The following is a 22279-nucleotide window of genomic DNA, read 5'->3' as shown; positions in this document are numbered from 1 at the left end:
AAACACTGTGTCCTTCCAGCCCGCGGCCTCTTCGCGCAGCCGGCTCCCAAGATAAACAGGAGATATTTGAGGACAGGCGAGATTTTCAGCAGCGATGGCTGAGCGGCTTGTAAGTGGTGTTCGCCAGCGCGCTGGCAGGGTGGGTGGCTTGATGGGGTGATAAATGCTCTTCGAGAAAAATGCCCCAGACGCGGAATGCGGGGTCAGGACCCCGGAGGCGGGCCGTCGTGGTGCGCGCGCTCGTGTCCGGGGGCGGGAGGCGCTGACTCGGTGAGCCGGCCGAGTCCGGGGCCAGGGCGCTCTGTCCCGCCGTCTGGGCTTCGGTCCCCGAGAAAGTGCGGGCGAGAGAGCCCTGGGGCTGCTTCCCAAGCAGGTGAGGATGACTGAGCCCTGGCGGGCGGCTCAGGTGGTTGGAGCGTTGTCTGGTACGGCGCCGAAAGGTTGTGGGTTTGATTCCCGGTCGGGGGTGTACAGGAAGGCAACTGATCGCTGTTTATCTCTCACCTGATATTTCTCTCGAAAAATCAGTAAGTGTGTCCTGGGGTGGTGATTTAAAAAAAAGAGGGTGCTTTTAAGTTAATTTTCATGCATTCATCCATCCATCCATCCATCCACCCATCTATCCATCCACCCATTCATCCATCATCCATCTATCCATCCATCCGTCCGTCCGTCCATCCATCCATCCACCCATCCATCATCTATGCGTCCATCATCTATCCACCTATCTGTCCATCCATCATCTATCCGTTCATCTATCCATCTATCCGTCCATCTATCTGTCCATCTATCCATCCATCCACCCACCCACCCACCTATCCATCCATCCATCCATCCATCCATCCGCCATTCAGTGAGGTTATCGGTGCTCCCCAAATCACAGAGATAACCAGGGACAGTTGATAAGGGACCTCACGCTTTGACTCTGGAGGCTGGGCAGCCATTAGGTCTAAGGTGCCCTAAGCGATTCTCATGAAAACCTCGGAGAAGGTGTTGGGGCAGCTGCACCTGTTCTCCTTCCCTCCTCACTGCTGTGCCCGGATGATCGCTCTGCTGTGCTCCCAGGAAGGGCTCTCTGAAGGTGTCTCCGTCCTCTGGGCTGGGTGGACCCCAGGTGGGTGCCTTCTGCACCCGCTCTGCCTGGTCCCCGGCAGGCAACACCCCTTCTCCAATGAGCAGGAGTTTTCATTCTGAGCCAATTCTCCCGGAACCTTGTTGGGCCTTCGAAAGGAGACACCCGGGACCACCTGTGCCTTACAGGGCCGGATGGATTGGACCTGGACGCCAGGGCCTGTTTTCAGTCACTTCATTCATTCCCTCCCTCATTCATTCCCGCCGAGGTGTGATTTTCCCTCACGTTTCCGGAGGCACCGGCACGATCTCGGTCCCAATTAGCTTAATTGTGTTCGGTCAGACTTCTCAGGGCGGTTTTCCCTGCTGACGGCGGTGGTTCCAGGACCGTCTGCCCCCCCGGCCGCTTCCTTCCTGCTGCTCCCAAGCCGCGTCTCCTTCAGCTTCCTTTCTCCAGGACTGGCCGGGCCTCCGTCCTGTGAGTTCCGGTGGCTTTGCATCAGTTTAATATGTTTTTAAAATATATATATATATTTCTGTAATGATTTCAGAGAGCAAGGGAGAAGGAGAGAGACAGAAACATCAATGATGAGAGAGAATCATGGATCGGCTGCCTCCTGGGGATCAAGCCCACAACCCAGGCATGTACCCTTGGCTGGAATCGAACCCGGGACCCTTCCGTCTGCAGGCTGACGCTCTGTCCACCGAGCCGAACCAGCCAGGGCGGCGTGTATCCTTTCAAATCCCTCCCTTGTCTGTGTGTGCCTGTTTCGGTAGGAGAACCGGGCCCACATGTACCCCGAGTTCTGGCCCCGGCCCGCTTCCGCATCAGGGCTTTTCAGAAAGTTCCTTTCCGCAGGCGGAGGAAGCGGCCAGCGTCCTGACCGGCGCACAGGATGTCGGCGCAGTCCGGGTGCCGTTAAGTGATCAGGATCCCAGCCAAGGGAATATAATGAAATCCACATAAAAATTTATTTACCTAATGAAAATCCTGGAGTAATGCATAAGTGGTTCTCTGATAATAAAATGCAAATCTAAAACTATAACCAGGAGGACAATAATCCTCATTAAACGTATTGTCTAGAGGAAGCCCGTGACATCCACTTAACAGTGATTTGATTTGTTTAGTAATTTCCACGCAATGTTTAAACTTCATTCCGAGCCTCGAGCACCCTCCCCCGGGCTCCTTCCCCACCCGGGTGGGCGGGGGGCGGTGGCCGGGGGCGAGGGTCCCGGCCTGGGCACCCTGGCGGGGTGTCTTTCCCCAGCAGCAGCGGGCGCTGTGCCTGCCGGAAAGGCGGGGCCCAGGAAGAGAAAGCAAGGGGTTCGGCTTCCTTCTTTGTGGGAGATGCATTAGAGCTGAGTCTCAGGACCGGAGACTCCGAGGCCCAGAGGGGTGGGAGGGCAGGGCCTGGCCCTGGGGGTCCTGAGCCCTGGGGCAGCCTGTCTGCGCCCCACAGGCCGATCTGCAGGTGCCTCTGGCCCAGGAGCACCCAGCCCTCCCGTAGGCCTGTCAGGACTGCCCCTTGGAAGCCGGAGGCTGGGGAGCGGTAGGGGCGTGTGGGAGGGAGGGGGGCACCTGCTTTGGGAGCGGGCTCACCTGGGATGGGAACCTGGCGCTGTCACTCATAAACAGCGTGGTCCTCGCCCCTGTGAGCTCAGTCCTCCGGGAGAGGGACTGGCCTCCTCCAGGAGCCCGAGGACACGGGGAGGAGCCTCTCTGCCCGGCCACGGGCCCTCGCTGTGGGCTCAGAGCCCCTCAGCAGCCCCTCAGGCAGTTTGGGGAGCAGAATAGGGAACATTGGGGTCTGAGGCCTCTGCTCTGTCTGAGGCTCACGATCTCCACTCGAGATGAGAAAAAGGAGCCTTTGGGATTTTAGCTGTTCACCATCCCAAAATCCCAAAGCAGCAGCAGATTAAGGCTGATGTGTGTGTACCCACACGTGTGTGTGTGTGTGTGTGTGTGTGTGTGTGTGTGTGCGTGCGCGCGCGCACTTGCACTTGTGCTTGTGTGTACACATGCGCTTGTGTGTGTGCACATGTGCGTGTATGTGTGAAGTTTTCCTATCAGACATGTGCTATTATCTTTTCTTTTGAAAAAGAAATCTATTTTTATTGATGTCAGAGAGGCAGGGAGAGGGAGAGAGAGATAGAAACATCAATGATGAGCGAGAATCATGGATCAGCTGCCTCCTGCACGCCCCACACTGGGGACGGAGCCCGCAACCCGGGCCTGTGCCCTGACCGGGAATCGAACCCTGATTATAGGTTGATGCTCACCCACCGAATCACACCGGCCGGGCCCCCTCCCCCTTCCTCCTCTCTTTTTCTGCCAAGTTACAACTTTACCCCCTTTGGGGCGGTGCAGAGCGTGTGAATAGATGGAAACGAAAGAAGGCATGACCCCGGGCAGGCATCGCCTTGCGAAGGCAGCGCGGGCCGGTGAGCCCGGAGGAGCGGGCAGCGCCCTCCCCTGCGCGGAGCCCCTCTCCTCGCCTCGAAGGCGGCGTGGACCCCGCTCTCCGCGCGGGAGTGGCGATCGCACCAGATGGTGCCTGTCCAGCGCCGGCCGGGCTGGCACGCCGTCAGCCCTGATAAACGGGAAGGTTCGGGGCAGCAGGAGCGGTGGGGCCGAACAGAGGCGGTGAAATGGAGACGCCGGGCAGCCATTCAGGTGGGGATGCCTGCCTGCTGGCAGGCCCGCCCGCCGTAATGCCCCGAGCTCCCAGCCAAGGGCCGGCTCAGGTTACTCCGGGCCCATTAGCCATGCTGGTCAGAGCCTGGAGCCTCTTAAGTTCAAGGTCGATTGCAGGCCTGGCCCCCCTCCCACCACCAGCCTTTCCTCCGCCCACCCGCCCCGAGTCATTAGTCACCACCCAGTGGCCCGATGCGTGAGAGCGGCTGACTCAGGGCCGCTTCCCCACACGCCGGCCACACCCCGGCCCAGGCCCTGCGGGCAGAGGGTCCCAGGCGTCCGTCCTCCGGAGAGGCTGAGGCTCCGTTCAGGTCTCTGGAAAAGCAGTTCAATCCTGGCTCCGCAGCTCACGGCTGGCTGGGCCAGTCATGGACCGACCCGGGCCTCAGTTTCCTCATCTGTTGAATGGGGCAGCAGTCGTAGCATCCCATCCAGGACGGGGAGACCGATCCTGTACCCTGTCTTCAGGTCGCAGTCCTGGTACTGTTCTCCCAGGAGGACTTCCTGGAGGAGGAGGGGTCTGACCCCCTACGTGAAGGAAGATGAGGATGCCGAAGCCGGTGTGGCTCAGTGGATAGAGCGTTGGCCTGTGGGACTGAAAGATCCCGGGTTCGATTCCGGTCAAGGGCATGGACCTTGGTTTCGGGCACATGCACAGTAGGAGGTGTGCAGGAGGCAGCTGATCGATGATTCTCTCTCATCGATGTTTCTGACTCTCTATCCCTCTCTCTTCACCTCTGTAAAAAAATCAATAAAATATTAAAAAAATAAAAGAAAAGAAAAGAAAGATGAGGACGGCCGAGAAGAGGCGGAGGCAGGGAGCCGGGAGGTTCTAGAAGAACGTGGCTCTCACGGACCAGGCGGGTCTCCTCCCTCCGGACCCGGCCGGGAGCCTGGCCGGGGGCTGGCACTTGCAGGAGGGGCGATGCGGGGACAGCAGCCGCTCGGCCTGGCCTGAGGTGTCTGCGAAAAGTCCTGCAGGGCAGCTCGGGCCCAGAGGGACCTTCCCGCCCCAGCGCACCCACAGCTCCGTGTGGGGGGCTGTCCCCTCCCCATCCCCAGAGTTTCCGCCGCCCTTGTTGGAGGTGATTCCTGGGGGAGCCAGGAGGACGGGGACGAGCCACTGAGTGGGGTTCTCCGTGCAGCCGCTGGGGGAGGGGGGCTGCGGGGCATTGGGTGCGGCCCCCGGAGGCCCTTCTGTGGGTGTCAGAGCCCCCCACAGCTGCCTCGGAGGCGGCAGAGGGCGGGGGGGGGAGGGGGGTAGGTAATACCCTGAGGCCTGGGGAGCCCACAAAGGGTTTGAGTGACAGCCCGCCCAGGCCTTCCCACCCCAGGAGCCAGGGGGCGGGACCGCGTGTGCAGGGGCCGAGGGGCTGCCCGCTGGGGACAAAGGCAGAGCCAGAGCCAGCGAGGGACAAAGGGCCAGAGCGGACGGGGGCCACCTGGGGGGAAGGCGCCTGCCGGGCTTCCCACAATGCTTTGGAGCGAAACTCTCCGTTCACCCCATCAACCCCCCCCTTCACCTCATCAACCCCCCGGACCTTTCACCGTGCGAGCTGTACCCCGGGCCAGGCGGGCCCCGTCCGGGGTGCGCGGCCCCAGGCTGGCGGCCCCCCTGCCATGCCTGCCTGCCTGCCTGCGCGCGGGGTGACTCTGACGCGGGGACTGGAGGCCCGTCGGCTGCCAAATTCTGAAGCAAACATTTTTCTTCCTGGATTTAAATAATTGCATTGCATCGCGGGCTCTGCTTCTCCTCTCGCTGCGCCGGCCCCAAATGACATTTGGCAGGCGGGCCGGCCGCCCCTCCCCCTCGCCCCGCGGGCCCCTCGCGGTGTTTTCCTCCGGTCTGGGTCGCTGGCTGGCTTCTCCACCCCTTCGTGCCTTTTCTTTCTTTCTGTTCGGCTCTCAAATTTTATTCGCTTTACATTTCATTCCATCTCAGGCCATAAAGTCTGCAGCCGCGGGCTGGGCGGGAGTGGACTCCGGCGGGCGGGACGCGGGCTCCCTCCAAAGCACATAACGGGGCCTCGCTTCCGAGGTGGACGAGGCTCGCAGGGGGCGGGGGGCGGGGTGTTAGGGGGTGTGGGGGGGTACCCCGAGGTGTGGGCTGGCCGAGCCCTGAGCAGAGGTTTCACAGGAAGCATGCTGGGACATATGAGCCCAGTGCTCTGCCGGGACTCCGTTTTGGGGCCCGGGACTCTGTTTTGGGGCTCGTGGTTTCAGGGCGTCCGGTGGTGCCCCTTTACGCTCTCCCGGTCCGAGGAGACGCTTCATCCATTTTTAAATCGCTCCGCAGTGCGGGTTAATTTTCTTAGACGGAAAGGAGGGTCTTCCATCGGGGTCTTGCCGGCTGGGTAATCAGTGTGCGCCGGGCCCTTTCCTGAAGCGGGCGGGGGGGTGAGTCCAGGCAGGGGGCGTGAGGCTGTTTCCGAGCAGAGTTTCAGAGTGAGCACCGCCTGTGCCTTAGTGATTCTCCGTGTAGAGGGGTGGCCGCCTGACAGCCACGTCTTGAGGATGCGAGGAAGTGAGGCTGTTGCAGGCCGACGGGGGTCTGGTTGGCCCCGGGTCCGAGGACTGAAACCCGGAGAGGCACCTGAGGGTTGGCTGCCTTCCCGGGAGCCAGCGCTCAGGCGGAGGGCGGGGGGCGGGGGCGCACTGGCTCTCAGGCCTGGGGGGAGATCTCCAGGGGAAGGCAGGCAGGAGGCAGCCCATCCATGATTCTCTCTCATCATTGATGTTTCTCTCTCCCTCTCCCTCTCCCTCTCCCTTTCCCTCTCCCTCTCCCTCTCCCTCTCCCTCTCCCTCTCCCTTCTTCACTGAAACCAACAAAAGTATATTACACACACACACACACACACACACACACACACGGACACACACACGGACACACGCACACTGAACAAAAACCGGCATGCAGCACGGAGCACGTGTGCACAGAGGAGAACCACTGGGCCGCGTGGGTGGCCTCGTGGTCTTGTTTTTTGGTTTCTCTCCTCTGACTCCCCTTTCCCGGTTCTCCTCCCTCCGTGGTTATTAGGATCTCCCACCCAGTGTGGTGGTCCCTGTGGCTCGGACCCCAGCCCTGGACTGAGGTCCGGCCCCGAGTTCCAGTTCCCGTGTGCCTCCCGGGACTTGCCCTCCAGGCCCCGCCCCTCTCTGCAGTCTGTGACCTCTGACCCCCTCCCCGGCCTCCTTGGGCGCCCCGTGGGCTGGGAGAGGGGGCCTTCGCCAGTGCGTCTTCACCTCGGGTGCGGCCGGTGCCTTTAGGGAGTGTCTTCATGTAACGTTAGCAGCATCTTCTCTGTTGTCTAGACCTGCGCTCAGCATTTTAGGGGACAGTGTGGAGAGAAACCCTCCCCTGCCTGCCTGTGGCCTCCCCGGCCCACTGCCAGGGCTCCCCACCCCCCTCCCCCCTCCCCCACCCCTATGAGGTCAGGTGGCCCGCGCCCCGCCCCGCCCAGCCCAGCCCTGGCTCCTCGGCAGCAGGATTCCGGGCCCTGGGAGGACAGCAAACCTGGTGGCTGCCGCGCTGCTGGGAGGCAGGGAAGGCGCTGAGTGTCCCGTCTCCGCGGGGGTGGCTGCTGGGCGGAGTCACAGCCTCTGATCTGAACCAGACTGCTTTCCTTCTGGGGAACCTTTTCCACCCGCTCTGCCCGCGGGGGTGGGGGAGGGCCTTGAGCGCGGTCACTGCTTCGCCCGGATCCGTGTTCCGATGGGATCGTTGTTCCGATGGGATCCGTTGTTCCGATGGCCGTGGTGGTTAGGAGTTTGTATCCAGGACGGGCTCGGGCCCGGGCCTCTCCTCGGACAAAGCCATTTACAAGGAGCTCTCCGGAGCCTTCTTTTAAAAGAGGCCCCGGGCCGAAACCGGTGTGGCTCAGTGGATAGAGCGTCGGCCTGCGGACTGAGGGGTCCCGGGTTCGATTCCGGTCAAGGGCATGTACCTTGGTTGCAGGCACATCCCCAATGGGGGTTGTGCAGGAGGCAGCTGATCGATGTTTCTCTCTCATCGATGTTTCTAACTATTCCTCTCTCTTCCTCTCTGTAAAAAATCAATAAAATATGTTAAAAAAAATATCTATATAAAATATAAATAAATGTATATAAAATAAAAGAGGCCCGGGGAAGGCCCGCTGCGGCGCAGGCAGCAGTGGCTCAGGGTGCAGTCCCGCCTCCCTCCTGGCTGGGACGGGTCTCCAGCCTCTCGTGTGGCCTTTGACTTCCGTGCCCCAGCGCCCCCTCGGGAACTGCGCCGACCGCCGGGAACAGAGCTTGCAGACGGGTTTTCAGGGACGGACGGCGTCCTGGGCGAGGGCAGCCTGTTTCTCTGGCTGCTCAGGACCAAAAAGTGCTTGGAGTCAGCGGGTCGCACTCACGCTTGAGGCGAGTTTGCGGAAAAGCCCAGCTGCTTCGGTTTTCCTCGGGAGTGATGGGAGGCTGTGCCAGCACGGGCCCTGGCTCCGCACAGGGGCGATGGCGGCCGGCGGGCGCTGCCCGGGTACACGGGCGTGGGTGCTGCCGATGGCCGGCGCCCGCTCCTGTGGCGGAAGGGGTCCTCCCCACGCCCTCATGGCGGCCGCCGGGCCCCGAGGCCTCGGGCACTGCCAGCACGCGAAGGGTTACCCGGGCGGTAGCCGTGCCCGCTGCTGGCCCAGCCCTGTCCGCTTGCTGTGTGACTCTGCTCCGGCCACACCGTCTCTCTGTGCCTCAGCGTCCCCGCCCATCCAGCCGTTTCCCGCCGGCCCCCATGGACCATGATGGGCAGTACACCTGCCGGTGGGGACGTCCCGCTGCCCCGGGAGGATGTCCTCCCTCTCGGAAGGTTCCAGAAGCCCCCGGTCGGGGACAGTGTGGCTGGCTGACGTGGAGTGTTGCCTGTGGAGGCTTCGGGCTGCGGGCTTGGCTCACCCTGGCGTCCAGGGCACCGGGAAGGGAGAGGCCTCGGGGACCCAGGGCAGCGTCTTCCTGGTGAACACAGGGCCCAGGAGCCGGAGCCCAGAGGGCCAGACCCGGGAGGGGCCCGAGGCGCTGCTTCCCGGGACAGCCCGGGTGCCCCTGGTGGTGAGGCCCGGGATTGAAGTGGAACAATATGGAATTTAAAAAAAAATGAACTGGCCAAAACCGGTGTAGCTCAGTGGATAGTCGGCCTGTGGACTGAAGGGTCTAGGGTTCGATTCCGGTCAAGGGCATGTACCGTGGTTGCGGGCACATCCCTAGTAGGGGGTGTGCAGGAGGCAGCTGATCGATGTTTCTCATCGAAGTTTCTAACTATCCCTCCCCCTTCCTCAATTAATATTTAAAAAAATTAATTGCTGCCCAGCCAGTGTGGCTGAGTGGTGGAGCATCCACGCATGAACCAAGCGGTTGCTGCTGGTTTGATTCCCGGTCAGGGCACAGGCCCGGGTTGCGGGCTCCATCCCCAGTGGGGGGCGTGCAGGAGGCAGCGAGCCATGACTCTCTCTCACCATTGATGTTTCTATCTCCCCCTCTCTTCCTCTCTGAAACCAATAAAAATGTATTTTTAAAAATGCTAATGCACGCACAGGGCACGGAATTCCAGATGCCCCGGCCCGCTGCCTCCTCTCCCCGGACCACTGTGTTCTGTCTCTGGTTCCGTGAAATCCCATGTTCATACTCATGCAGGAGAAACACGGATTTCCTCTCCTCTCCCCCGAACCAGGGCAGTCCCCAGGCCCCGTCCCCTCTCTCCCCGGCCGGCCCCTGGGGCACCCGTGTTTGTTCAGTTAACTTTCTAGGGTTGAAGCTGCACCTGCCAGGCTCACCCTGCAGCTCTTGAACTTCAGCCGCTGCAGGCCAGCCTCAGAGCAACACAACCGAGCCTGCTTCCTGGAGCCTGGCCCCGCCCCGCCCTGCCCCCAGCGACCCCAGCCTCACCCGAAAGTGTGAGATTTGAATGCCGTGTATTCATTTTCATGGGTTTTTGCAAAAACGGCCGGCAGCACATCGAGGGGAGATGTCCCCGGGCGGACGCGTTGGGTGAGAAGCAGAGCTCCTAAGCACCCTGACCTCCCCAGGTGCCGGCGCTCCATTCCAGGGTGATGGCGTGATGGCGGACCAGCCTGAGCTACCCCCTGGGCCATGGCGGTTTTGTCTCCTGCTGCTGCTGCCCTCAGCCCCGGGCAGCCCCGGGCTCCTGGGTTTGGTATGAGACATTGCTCCTGGGGTGCGGACCGCCCCTGGGACTTGGGGGGCGGGCGCTATGCCCCAGGCTCTCCATAGCTCGCTCCGCCCCCGTCTCTCCTTGCAGCCCTGGGACCAGCCCGGTGGAGGGGAGCGTGGCGGCCTGGGGGGGCCCTCTGCTCTGTGCGGGGTGGGGTGCAGCGCTGGGAGGGCTGGGTCTGGGACCTGGCGTTGCCCTCGGCTGTGTGGCCTTGGCTGGGTGTCTGAACCTCTCTGAGCCCAGGGCTCCCTTCGTGTGCAGTGAGGATGCTCAGCCCTCACCGCTCGCACCGGGCGAAGGGCGGGTGGCCCAGGCGCTGCCTGGAGCCCGGCCGGCCCGGCCATGGCGCCTGCGCAGCCAGCAGCCTCCTCCGGGTCCCCAGGCCCGAGCTGCCCGGGACGCGGGAGAGGAGGGGGACAGAGCCCCGCTTCTCCTGTGGCATCCGCGCCAGCGCACACATGGCTGTCCGCGGGGCTGTGGCCGGCGGGGCCCCGGGCAGCTGTCCTGGTCTGGGCCTGGGCTTCCCTGCGGGTGGGGGGCTCGGAGACCAGCCGCAGCCCATTCTGTTCCTGGTGGCTGCTGTTCCAGGCGCTGCGGGGCCTCTGGTTCCCTCAGCGGCCTGGTCGCCCCGTCTCCAGCGCGAGGCAGGGACTGGCCGAGCGGGGAGAAGCCCCTGGCCTGTGAGAAGGTGCAGATTCCTATCCGCATGCAGCTCTCCGGCCTCCGGGAAACACGGGAGCCTGCCAGCCCGCCGCGGTGGCAGCTGGGCCTGGGCGGGGATTGGGGGAGGGGGTGGGGTGGGGTCCCCTCCCCTGTGTTCCTCTCTGGCGTCCCTGCCTTCATTTGAGATCCTCACCCAGGAAAGCCTGCCCAGGTCAGCTCTCATCTTGTCTCCTCTGCGTCTCGAATGTCCTGGGGTCTCTGTTCTGCTCGCTCCCTGCCCCCGCCAGCAGCCCCCCTGCCCCCGAGGGGGACCTTCCCGGCTTTTCCTCCTCGGAGCTCCCTGTAGGACGTGCACTGGTGGGTCCCGGTGTGGGACCTCTGGAGGCCACAAAGCCAGCTCAGCCCGTCTTCCCCGAGACAGCTCTGGGCCCCCTGAGCCCCCCCCCCACCCCCCCGCAATGACCAGTGTCCGTTCATTCGCTCTCCCTCCTCAGATGTGGTTTCAAGGCTCCCCATGACCCCGGGCCTCTCCTTGGCCTCCTGCCTTCAGCCTTGAACTTCTCGCAGGGCACTTTGCAGCTCTGACCTCCATGCCTCCCCACCCCTGCCCCTCCCGAGGGCCGTGCCTGAGGTCCCGCCTCTGTAAGAAAAGGGACTTATCCACGCTGCCCCTGGCATTTCCGAGCGGGGCCTTGTGTGTTGGTTTTAGTTTTCTCCTACTGCCCCAAGCCTTGCTCTGTCTCCCACAGCGGGATGGCTGGGCTGTGAGGATTAACGGGGTGACGGGAGAGCGTGCTCAGCCTGGGGCCCCGCCCCGGGGCCACCTCAAGGCGCTCCGCTGCCCAGCCTGGTCCTCCGTGTGCTCGGAGGCCTGGAGCCGTGGACAGAGCTTCCCGGTGCCCACAGCCTCCCAGCGCGGCTGTGCGCCCATTTCACAGGTGTGCACACCGAGTCCGAGGCCCAGGGTTCATGCTTGGGCTCCAGGCTACGAGCCGCACCATCTGCTGCCTTCTCAGAAGGTTTGGAGTGGGATGCCGGCCCGGGGGGGGGGGGGGGGGGGGTTGCACCTGGCGCAGATCCCTTTCTGGGGCCGCTGCTTTTCAGAGAAGACCCCTCACCTCATGCGGAGGCCCCAGGGGCATTCAGCACCGTGCCAGGCCGGGGTGGGGGATGGCTCCTCCGACAGACGGACAGGGGAACTGGGCCCTGGAAGGACACTCCAGCCCCAGACCCCTGCTGCCCTGTCGCCACCCTCCTTTGCACCCCCAGCCCCATGGCCGGCCCTGCAGCAGCGGGCCAGAGGGACGCGACCCCGGACGGTGCGGGGAGCGGCTGTGTGGGTGTCCCGCGTGCTGTGTGGGCCGCTGGGCTGGGACGGAGGCTCCTCCTGGCCGTCCCTCCGCCCCCCGAGGCGGGAAGTTAGATAAACACACCAAGCCGTATCACAGGACGCGCGGCAAACGGACCTGGTCCCCACGGGGCCCACATCTGGCAAGTGTGACCTCTCGGGGCCGCGGGAAGAGGCAGATGTGGGGGCAGGAAGGGCTGGGTGGGCCCTCCTCCCGGGGCTCTGTGCCAGCCTCCGGGGCGGGGGCGCAGGCCCCTCACCTTCAGCTGCCGCCCTGGCCTGGGGGAGGGGCTCCCCTAAGCCTCTCGGAGGTGGCTTCTCCCCGGCCGGCCGGCCGGCCTGGTGCTGGTGCTGGAGCTGGAGGCTGGGAGACGGGCCGTGCTGGTGAGACCCGGATGCCAGGGCCGGGCCAGTGGGGCCGCGTCAGACTGCCCCCACCTTACCTGTCCTTGCCGAGGTCATGCAGTTTGAGCTGCTTTTCCCGAGCTCCGTCTCGGAGCCGGGGGTTCCCGTTGGAAAAGGGGCCACAGACTCCTAAGACCTGCAGCCTGGGTGGCCGTCCTTCCTGAAGTGGGGTTTCCACGTCCGTGTCCAAGGGGCTCAGAGCCGGGTCTGTGGTTGAAGTAGAGATTTCATTGTGGACTTCATTTCCAGTGTGGGGCATGCAGGAGGCAGCCGATGGGTGATTCTCTCTCATCATGGATGTTTCTTTCTCTGTCTTCCTCTCCCTTCCTCTCTGAAATCAATAAAAATATACATAAAAAAGGTATTTGAGTCAAAGAAGGAAGTTGATGTAAAGAAAGCGCTACCCTGCGTTAGATGGACACCCCTGCTCTGTGCTGGTCCCTCCCCCCGAGCCTTCTCAGCGCCCGGGCCTGTGGACAGAGAGGCCCCCTCTGAGCTCCGGGCTGTGGGTGGCGGGTGGGGTCCCGGTGCCCAGGGGCCTGCCTGCCGCCTCACTGGCTCCCATGTGCCCGTGTGTGTCCACACCCTGTTCTTACTGCTGCCGCTCATTTCTGTCTCGCTCTGAGATTGAGGTAATTCTGCATCCTCCAACACGTAGGGTGTGTGCTCCTTCCTCCATCCGTCTACCTGTGCATCTGTTCATTCATTCATTCATTCAACCATCCATCCATCCATCCATCCAGTCAATCACTCACTGAGCTCCTATACTGTGCTAGCCCCAGGGGCACAGCGATGCTTGTCACTACACATTCACAGCCTGACCGCTGAAAGTCAAGGTCAGAGTAGTCGTTCTCTCTTCATAGCGACTCGCTCAGCGTCGGCGTTAGCCGGAGACACTCGGTGCTTACTAAGGTGGAAACGGCCACACACACGGGGGCAGCTTGTCTCTACAGCCTGCAGATGGGCACACCCTTCGGCCGCGAGCCGGCTTCCGGGAGCGCCATCGAGGAGCAGTCCCTGGCCAGGCCGCGCAGCGCGCACGTGTGTGTGTGTGTGTGTGTGTGTGTGTGTGTGTGTGTACAAGGTGGAAGCAGCCTCGGTGCCCGGCAGCAGGGCATCGGCTCGGTCAGGCCTGGAGCCCCGGGGAGCGGACCGCGGTGTGGGTGCTGTGAAGGGCGTTCGAGCTGCGTTGCTGTTAGAGACCGGTCCCAGGACAGTCCGTGCGGTCCAGGTTCACGGCTGTAACAGGTTCACGCCCTGTTACAGCCGCAGGAAAGTTGCAACAACGTCAAACAAAGTTGCAACAATGTATCTGAACACAGAAACAGTTGCGCTCTCCGTGTCCTCATTGGAACTTACATGTGTTTCCTAGCTTTCTCCCTCCGCCACGTGGGTTACTTCGCTCAGAAACAAACAAAGAGGAAAAGATGCCGGATCTTTTTTTTATTTTTATTTTTAATATATTTTATTCATTTTTTTACGGGGCGGTGGGGGGAAGGTGGGGACGCCCCGTCCCTCTCCAGCCTTGCTCTGTGGGCCCCGGGGTGGAGTGTTAACCTGCGCTGCTATTCTTCTTACAACGATGCTTCATGACCTTAAAGTAGGGGTGTCGAACTCAATCAGAGAAGGGGCCAAAATCTAAAATCCAGCCTAAATCGCGGGCCAAATGGTTTACTGAACAGTCATAAACTGACAATGTCATAAACTGACAGCGGAGTGCAGTGATGACAGCGTGGTGCGGGCCACATTGCAAGGCCTGGAGGGCTGGATTTGGCCCGCGGGCCTTGTGTTTGACACATGTGCCTTAAAGCATCTTTCTGGTGTCACCGGCTCATGACTGCTGGCCTCACGAGAGTTGACCTCAGGTCTGTTTGGGGGTCCGGTCTCGTGTGGAGCACAGCACCCCGCGCTCTGCCAGCCTGTGAGAGGGCCCTGGTGTGTTTCTGGGACCATGGGGAAAGCTGCCGCGCCTGGTGGTGGTGTAAGGAGGCAGCTGTCCGCAGATCTGGGGAGGTGTGTGTGTCTGCGTCTTGCTCTGTTAGATAGCGGAGGAGGATTCCGCATCTGCATCCAATTGGAGACAGATCTGGGGTTGATTGGTGATGTCTGCCAGGGACACGGGGCGGGACACAGCCCTCACTTGTGACTCTTTCGTTTGCTGATGATTTTGCATCCGTGAAGCCAGTACAGTCCTCTTTGTAGACTTTACCCCTCCTCCCGTCACGGTGTCACAGGGACCCCCACGAATGATTTCTCTTCCTGTCCGTGCCCCGCCCCCGTGACCCCTTTGTGCCGCCTCAAACTCACTGCCCATCTCTGTTCTCTTTCAGTCGAAGAGGGGGAGGCCTCGGACTTCTCGCTGGCCTGGGATTCCTCCGTGACGGCCTCAGGTAAGCGCCCTGCGACTGGGGGGTGGGGAGACGCGGGGACACCTCCCCCGGGGGGGGGGGGGGCGGCTGGGGACTGGAAAAGCCACCCGGCTGGTCCTGCCAACCGTCCGCCTCCGGCCCAGACGGCCCCGGGCAGCCCGATTTCCCGTCAGCTCCGTGTGGTCAGTGAAACCTGTTACACACGGAGACTAAAGTGCCCGGTTCTCCGGGCCACGCTTTCTCCGGTGGGCACGCTCCGGTGGGCCACGTGTCCCCACGGCTCGGGGTTTGAAGCCCGTGCTACGGCGCCGCTGCCCCTCACTCCCTCTAACGACCGAGGCGCCGCTCTAACAGCATGTGTGTCAGGGCGGAGGCTGGGGGCTCCGCCGTGCCCGTCGCTTCGGGTTTTCTGCTGAGAGACGGGCCAGGGCGGGCGAGATGCCCGGGAGTGGTGGCTGTTCCTGCGGTCCATGCTGATGAGCCTTACAGCTCGAGGGGCCCGTGGTCCGGCCGACTCTGTGGGCCGGGCTGGCCAAGCCCCGTGTCCCCTGAGCGGGCGCTCGGGCGGTGCTGGGCGCCGGGCTGGCGAAGCCCCGTGTCCCCTGAGCGGGCGCTCCGGCGGTGCTGGGCGCCGGGCTGGCCATGTTCCGTGTCCCCTGAGCGGGCGCTCGGGCGGTGCTGGACGCCCGGTGGCAGGTGCAGGCTGGAGCGGCCCCGGATGTGGGCGATGCCACCCCGATTGAGCGTTTCTCGGTGGATGCCAGGCACCGAGCAGACACTTGACAACGGCCTTGCCTCGGGCCAGTGCGCCAACCCCAGGAGGCGGGCGCTGCTGGGAGCGAGACCTCAGCCCCTCCCCGGCGGGCCCGTGGGGCGAAGCTGCTTTCGCTAAGGCTTTCCGTCGTGTGGAGACAGGGTCACTTGGCCGCATCGGAAATGGGGGCAGGTGCCCAGGCTGATGGTAGGGGAGCAAAACTCCCCCACCCCCCCCCGGCCACCTCACCCTTGGTGCTGCTGCTGGGAATTGCCAGCCTCATTTGGGGGGAGAGAGGGAGGCTGGGAGCAGTACCGGAGCGGACCCACGGTCCCAGCCAGCGCGCTGCGGGGCAGGGGCTCGAACCCAGGTCCTCCTGCAGCCAGAGCCGGGGGTTTAACCTCTTCAGTGCCAGCGTCACGGCGGCCCTGGCGCTCCCTGGCCGCACAGGATCCGAGGTGGCCACGGGGTCTCTGGCTCCTCCGTCAGAGGAACAGGGTGAGCTGAGCAGCGAGGGTGAGAGCATGAGCAGGGGGCGCAGAGCTGTGGGTGCGGTGCGGCTCCTCGGTGTGGACACGGCAGCCCGGGTGTGGGTGGTGTTTTGGCGCCGGTTGGGCTTCCTTCCATCATGGCTGCTCTGGACCACGGGATGCAGCGGAGGAGGGTCCGGGATGTGACCCGGTTACCTTGGTAACAGATGCTCCCCGTCGGGGCCGGTGCAGGTGAGCCAGGCAGATTCCCGGTGCAGGGACAGCCACGCCTGTGCTGGGGAGACAGCAGCCTGGTTGGTGGGACCGGCGTGGGAGGCCTCTCTGCCAGCGGACAGGCCTCAGGGTCCTGGCTAATGGGACCGTTCCTCCCACCGCCAGCTGTTCCCGGGAGCCAGGCCTCTGGCTCCGGCTGCTCGCACGCAGACACCGGGGCATACACATGCGGGGGGTTACGTCGAGGCCGCCCGCCCGGAAGCGGCAGAGCCGGGCCGGGACCCAGGCAGCTCGCGCAGGAGCCGAGCGCCTCAGCCGCCCAGGGCAGACCTGCCTGGGAGGAGGTGGTCCCGGCGCTTCACTTTCGAGGGGACCCAGAGGCTGGGCGAGGGGTCAGCTCTGTGTCCAGCCCCTCCCAGGTCAGGGGGACCGGTCTCCTGGTCAGGAGGCCCGGCTTGCCCCGGAAGGAGGAGGGGTGCGTGTGCTGGGGGCCTGTGTCCCGTTTCCCATCTCCAAAGGCTGGAGAGCTCTGTGGGCTGGGCCTCCTGCCCCATCCCAGCCGCCGCCCTGCGCCCCTGCGGTGACTGTGGGGCAGGGGTGCGGCGTGCAGGGGGAGGCGGGCCTCAGGGCCAGGGCTGCAGACTCTGCACCCCCTGCTGGGGTGGGTGAGAGGCACCTGGGTGTCCTGGGGCCTTTCAGGTCCTCTCTCTGCAGGTTTGGGCGAGGAGAGGGCTGGGGAGAGCGGTCTGTGTCCCCTCCACCCCCCCCCCCCCCCGCCCCTCGCCCTGCAGCCCCAGGTTTGGGCCCGCAGGGGAGGAAACTGCATAGCTTCCCCCCTCCCCAGGCCTCCCCCTGCCCCCCACCCAGCCGTCCAGCCCCCACGCCGGGACCTCTCGGAGCTGCCTCCCGCCCTCGTGTTTGCTCAGCGCCCGGATTTATTATTTCAGCCGCTTCCCAGATCCCCGTCGCGGCCTCGCTCTCCACCCGCCCTCCGCTCACGCTCCTCCGGCCCTCTCCCAGCTCTGTCCCGGGAGCCAGCCTTCCCCCGACACGTCTGGGGGACGCCTGACCTCCGTGTGACCCCTGCACCCACCCCTCAGGCTGCGATCTGGGGGTCTCGGCGGCTGCCCGGACCCCGGCGGCCGGGGGCCGCCTCTCCTGACCCGGACGGCGCTGTGAGTGACAGCAGCGCAGGCGGGCTTCCTCTGGAGCTTCCCTTGGGCCCCAGCCCCTTTCCGTCCTGAAATCAGGGCTGGGAGCCTGTCCCGTCCTCTTGCCTGCCCCCCACCCCCACCCCCGGGTCCCTCACTTCAGTTTCTCCCGGAGCCCTCGTCCTCCCGGCCCCTCCACCACGTGGCCGAGGCCAGAGGCGGCCCAGACACCCTCGGCTCTGCGGGCCCGGCCATGCGGTCCGCCTCCTGTGCTTGTACCCCCAGCCCAGGCGTGTTTCTGGACGAGCACCGGGGGGCGCTCTGAAGGAGCAGAGGGAGCCGGTCCCGGGTTTGAAAGACTGACGAGCCGCGTGGCAGGGCCAGCTGGGCGCCCCTCATTAGCTGGGCCGGCCTCCGCGGGGAACGGAGCCGATGGAGCCGGGAGGGCTCGGCAGGCAGCCGCGGGCCCGGCGCTCACCGGGGAGCGTGGTGGGCAGACCCCCGCCAGGCCGGCCCGGCTGTGCCTTTGTGAGAGCTGCCCCCTCTACCTCCCCCCACCGCCCCCTCCCGGGCCCGGGCGGCCTCAGAACCCTCCGGGAGGCGGTGGCACTCGGAGGGGGCCGCGCCGTTGCCATGGTGAGCAGCCCGCCTGCGCCCTGGCACAGGGGGTGCCCTGGGGCGTGTGTGTGTGCGCCCAGGTGCCCGGCCCGGTCCCTCCCCCTCAGGGGCCTCGGCGCCCCTCCCCCAGGCACCGGGGCCGGGCTGGCTGGGGGCCCCTGTGGGGGGATATGGCGCTTCCTGCTCCCCCCCCCTCCGGCCCCCACCAGCCCGGGCCCTGCCAGGCACATGTCACATCCGGTGTCGTGTCTGTCCTGGGCACGTGTGTGCGGGTGGCCGGGGCGTGGTCCCCCCCCCCCCAGGATCAGCACTGGTGGGGGTAGGAGGGATGGGGTGTGGGCTGGGGGGCTGGGGCTGCTCTGCAAGGCCCAGGCCCGAGGCCGTCACAGGCTCAGCACCGGAGGAAATGGCCAAGGTCAGCCCAGTGGCGGTGCCCGGCCGCCGGCTTCCTGGGCAGCGCTCTGGGGCCCGGCTCCCGGTGGGCATGGTCCGAGCTGCCGCAGCCGATGGCCTGCTGGAGGCTGCGGTCAGCTCAGCTGACGTTCTCTTCCATCCTGAGGCAGGTGTGTATGCATGCGAACACACACACACACACACACACACTCATACACACTCACACACATACACTCACTCACACTCATACACACTCAGCCACACACACTCACACACACACACACAGTTACTTACACACACATACACACACACACACACTCACACACGCTCATAACACACACCCAAGCTCACACACAAACACACACACATTCACACATACAGTCACACACTCATAATACACACAAGCTCATGCACACACACACTCATGCACACACACTTACACACACTCTCAAACACACGTTTATGCACACACTCACATACACACACACACACTCATGCACACACACTCATGCACACACACTCATGCATACACACATTCATGCACACTCACATACTCACAGACACGTGCACTCACATGGACAGTTACACACGTGTCCTTACCTGCTGTACACAGATACACACACCACACTTACATCGGGCACACACACACATATACTCGAGTATACTTACTCCCCCATAACACACACTCAGTGTGCACATACAGAACTCACCCATGTGTTCCCCCCACCCCACACATGCACACACGTGCACAAACATGCAACCCATGTATGCAAACACAAGTGCGTACAGGTGCGTGCACAGGCGCCTGCATAGTTGGCTCTCCGTATCTGTGGGTGTCTCACCAAGGATCTAACCAACTGCAATCAGGAGAAGAATCCCAGAAAGCTCCAAAAATCAAAACTTGAATTTGCCATGCACCATGCACCACGCTCCTCGCCCCATGCCCCATGCCCCATGCGGAGCCCGGAGAACGCCGTGAGGGCAGGCCGGCCTGCTTCACGCTGAGTAACGCAGGCTGCGTGCAGGTGCCGCGCCATCTATGCAGGGCTGGAGCCTCCGAGGGTTTTCATAGCCGCAGGTCCTGGAACCAATCCCCGTGGATGCCGCGGAGGACTGTGCACGCTCACGGGTGCCTACACATACACAGTGCGCACAGGCACACACTCAGTGTGTGTGCGTGTGTGTGTGTGTGTGTGTACAACCAGGGACACGCGCACCCCCATGCCCTCTGCCCCCCTCTGCGTGCAGATGTGCAGTGAGGCCTCTCCTGGGGTGTCTGTCTCCAGCAGGAGGACGGTGCTCCCCTGGCGGCTGTCCATGGCGCCACCCCCCCCCCCCAATGCTCTCCGTGGTCTGTGGTTTCTTTGTTGCACCCTCAGAGTCTGAGAGATTCTTTCCACCCAAAGATTTGCACCCCTGCCGTGGGCCAGACATAGAATCCAGCGCCCATCTGTCCGCCCCCCGCCTGGCCGGCTCTGGCCCAGGGCGCCCCACCCCCAGCGTGGACAGGACTGCGCCTCCCCCTGCACCTGCCCCTTTAAGAGCTGGGGCCTGGCGGGCCATCCCCGGTGTCCGGGGGGGTGGGGGGGCGCGGACAGCTGTGGCGGGGCAGGCGCTGCGAGCTCCCCGGGGCCTCTGCAGCCCGCGAGGCCGGGGAAGCTGAGACAAAGGCCGACACGGCCCCTTCCCTCCCGGGCGGCCTCCACGGGGCCTGCTGGGTGGCCTCTGGGGGCCCCTGTTATTTCCTGAGCTGGCCGCGGGCTCCTGGCCGGCGCACATGGCAGGAAGCGGGCTGGGCATCCCCCCCACCGCCCCCTCCCCGACCGCCCCCCCTCCCCCCACATACCTCCCCACCCGCCGGGCCGGCCCGCAGCCAGAGCGGCCGCTCCCGCCAGCCGGGCCTGCTCCGGGCCTGCCCTGCCCGGCCCGTCCTGCCCAGGTCCGCCCGGCCTCCCAGGAGGGCAGACGTGACCCCGTCCCGCTGACCTCTCCCTCCGCAGACCCACGTGCTCCGCCATCTGCGCCGCGGCCCCGTGTCTGCCCCAGCCTTTGTGGCCGGAGCGCGGGGCCCCCAGCGCCGAGGCCCAGGCCGGGCGGAGAGCAGGGGCCGGCTTTTAATGAATTCATCGCGATTGTGCGAGAAACAAACTTAGATCCAGGGTTAGGGTTCCCTTGGCGGCTAAGGTTACCATGAGGCTTAGGGTTACCGAGCCCTGAGGACTGAGAGGAACATGGGCGTTGGAGTTACAGACCTTTGTCTGAGTCCTGCACTAATCACCTCGTTTATCACCTCATTACCGGGTGTCCCCGTCCTGGGCAGGCGTCCTGTGCTCCAGGGCCCGACTCCTTGTAGGCGCGGAGACAGCAGGCAGTGAGTACGCAGCTACTGCCGACACCGGTGTGGCTCAGTGGATAGTGCATGGGCCTGCGGACGGAAAGGGTCCCAGGTTCGATTCCGATCAAGGGCATGAACCTTGGTTTGAGGGGTGTGCAAGAGGCAGCTGATCAATGATTCTCTCTAATCAATGTTTCTAGCTCTCTGTCCTTCTCCCTTTCCTCTCTGTGAAAAATCAATAAGATATGTTTTTTTAAAAATACGCAGCGACGTAGCTGCTCGGCCGTGAGGTTGGACGCGATGGAGGTTTTCACGTGGCCAGGACGCCGTGACATCGACGCGGTCCTGGGGTACATGAGCGCGTAGATGCCGCGTGTTCACCACGGTGCCTGGCACCCCTACCCCCCAAATGCCCGCCCCGGTGACTATTCGTGAGACACGATGACGTGGCCCACGTGGGCATCTAATGATGTCAGGAGCCTCGGGTCAGGGTCACTCTGCAGGGGAGCTTCCTGGCAGCCTAGGCGAAAAGAGAAAGAGGATGGAGGGCAGCGCGGCTGGCCTTGTCCGATCCCAGGGCTTGGGGCGGAGGAACGCTGGTCCTGCCTGGCACGGAGGGCGGAGGCACTGACTGTGTCCTCGGTCATCACTGAGCAGACGGCAGACCGGGTCTCAGTAACAACGGGGCCCACGGCACACAGACGTATCTCTGAAGCCGGCTGTGGACGGGCACCCGTCTTCGTGCACACCAGCCCTGAGTGACCCGCAGTGCGGCCAGGAGGGGTCCGGGCAGCCACCAGGCCTCGCCTGCCGCACCTGAGAGCCTGGTGGGATGGATGCAGGCAGATTCATTGCTTTCACGCAGGCCCTTGGGGAGGTGATTCCCATGTCTTAGACCTCTGAGAGTCCCCCCTTTTAAAAAACATGTTCTTATTGATTTCAGAGAGGAGGGGAGAGAGAGAGAGAAACATCAAGGATGAGAGAATCATGATCAACTGCCTCCTGCACGCCCCCTGCTGAGCATAGAGCCGGCAATCCAGGCCTGTGCCCTGACCGGGAATCGAACCGGGACCTCCTGGTTACTAGGTCAATGCTCCACCACTGACCTCACCGGCCGATGAGTAAGTACCCCGTTTTTGTGAGGACCAGCTATCCCCAACTCATGGAGCCTTGGGACACAGTTTGGGAAGCCCTTTGCATCCTTAGGTTTTGAGCTCAGCAGCTCGGGGACAGCTCGCACACCGCGCCCCTGCTCCGTCCAGACTGTAGTCTGCCCTTTGGGCTGCGTGGGCCTGAGGGCTGTCATTCAGGAGCCGCCTCCTCCCCATCTTCACCGTTTCCTTAAAAAAATATTTCTTTATTGATTTCAGGGAGGAAGGGAGAGGGTTAGAGAGATAGAAACATCCATGATGAGAGAGAATCATGGATCAGCTGCCTCCTGCACGCCCCCTGTTGGGGATTGAGCCCACAACCTGGGCATGTGCCCTTGTCCGGAATCGAACCTGGGACCCTTCTATCCGAAGGCTGACGCTCCATCCACTGAGCCAAACCGGCTGGGCCCCATGTTCCCTGTTGACAGGGCTCTTGCCTTT

The 22279-nt window shown here is 63.5% G+C and overlaps 1 protein-coding gene across 2 annotated transcripts in view; it reads left to right on the top strand.

Annotated features, from left to right (window-relative positions):
* The window catches only part of ZNF423 (zinc finger protein 423), a 172613-nt gene that overhangs the window by 23091 nt on the left and 127243 nt on the right, over positions 1-22279 (top strand). For both annotated transcript variants that reach the window (XM_084905458.1, XM_084905457.1), the window contains exon 2: positions 14694-14753. In XM_084905458.1, the coding sequence (XP_084761584.1) occupies positions 14694-14753 (60 nt within the window). The remainder of the gene's footprint in view (positions 1-14693; positions 14754-22279) is intronic.

Source organism: Pipistrellus hanaki (genome assembly GCF_964339955.1).
Source record: "Pipistrellus hanaki genome assembly, chromosome: 15".
Classification (NCBI taxonomy): domain Eukaryota; kingdom Metazoa; phylum Chordata; class Mammalia; order Chiroptera; family Vespertilionidae; genus Pipistrellus; species Pipistrellus hanaki.
This window is presented reverse-complemented; position numbering and strand designations above follow the sequence as displayed.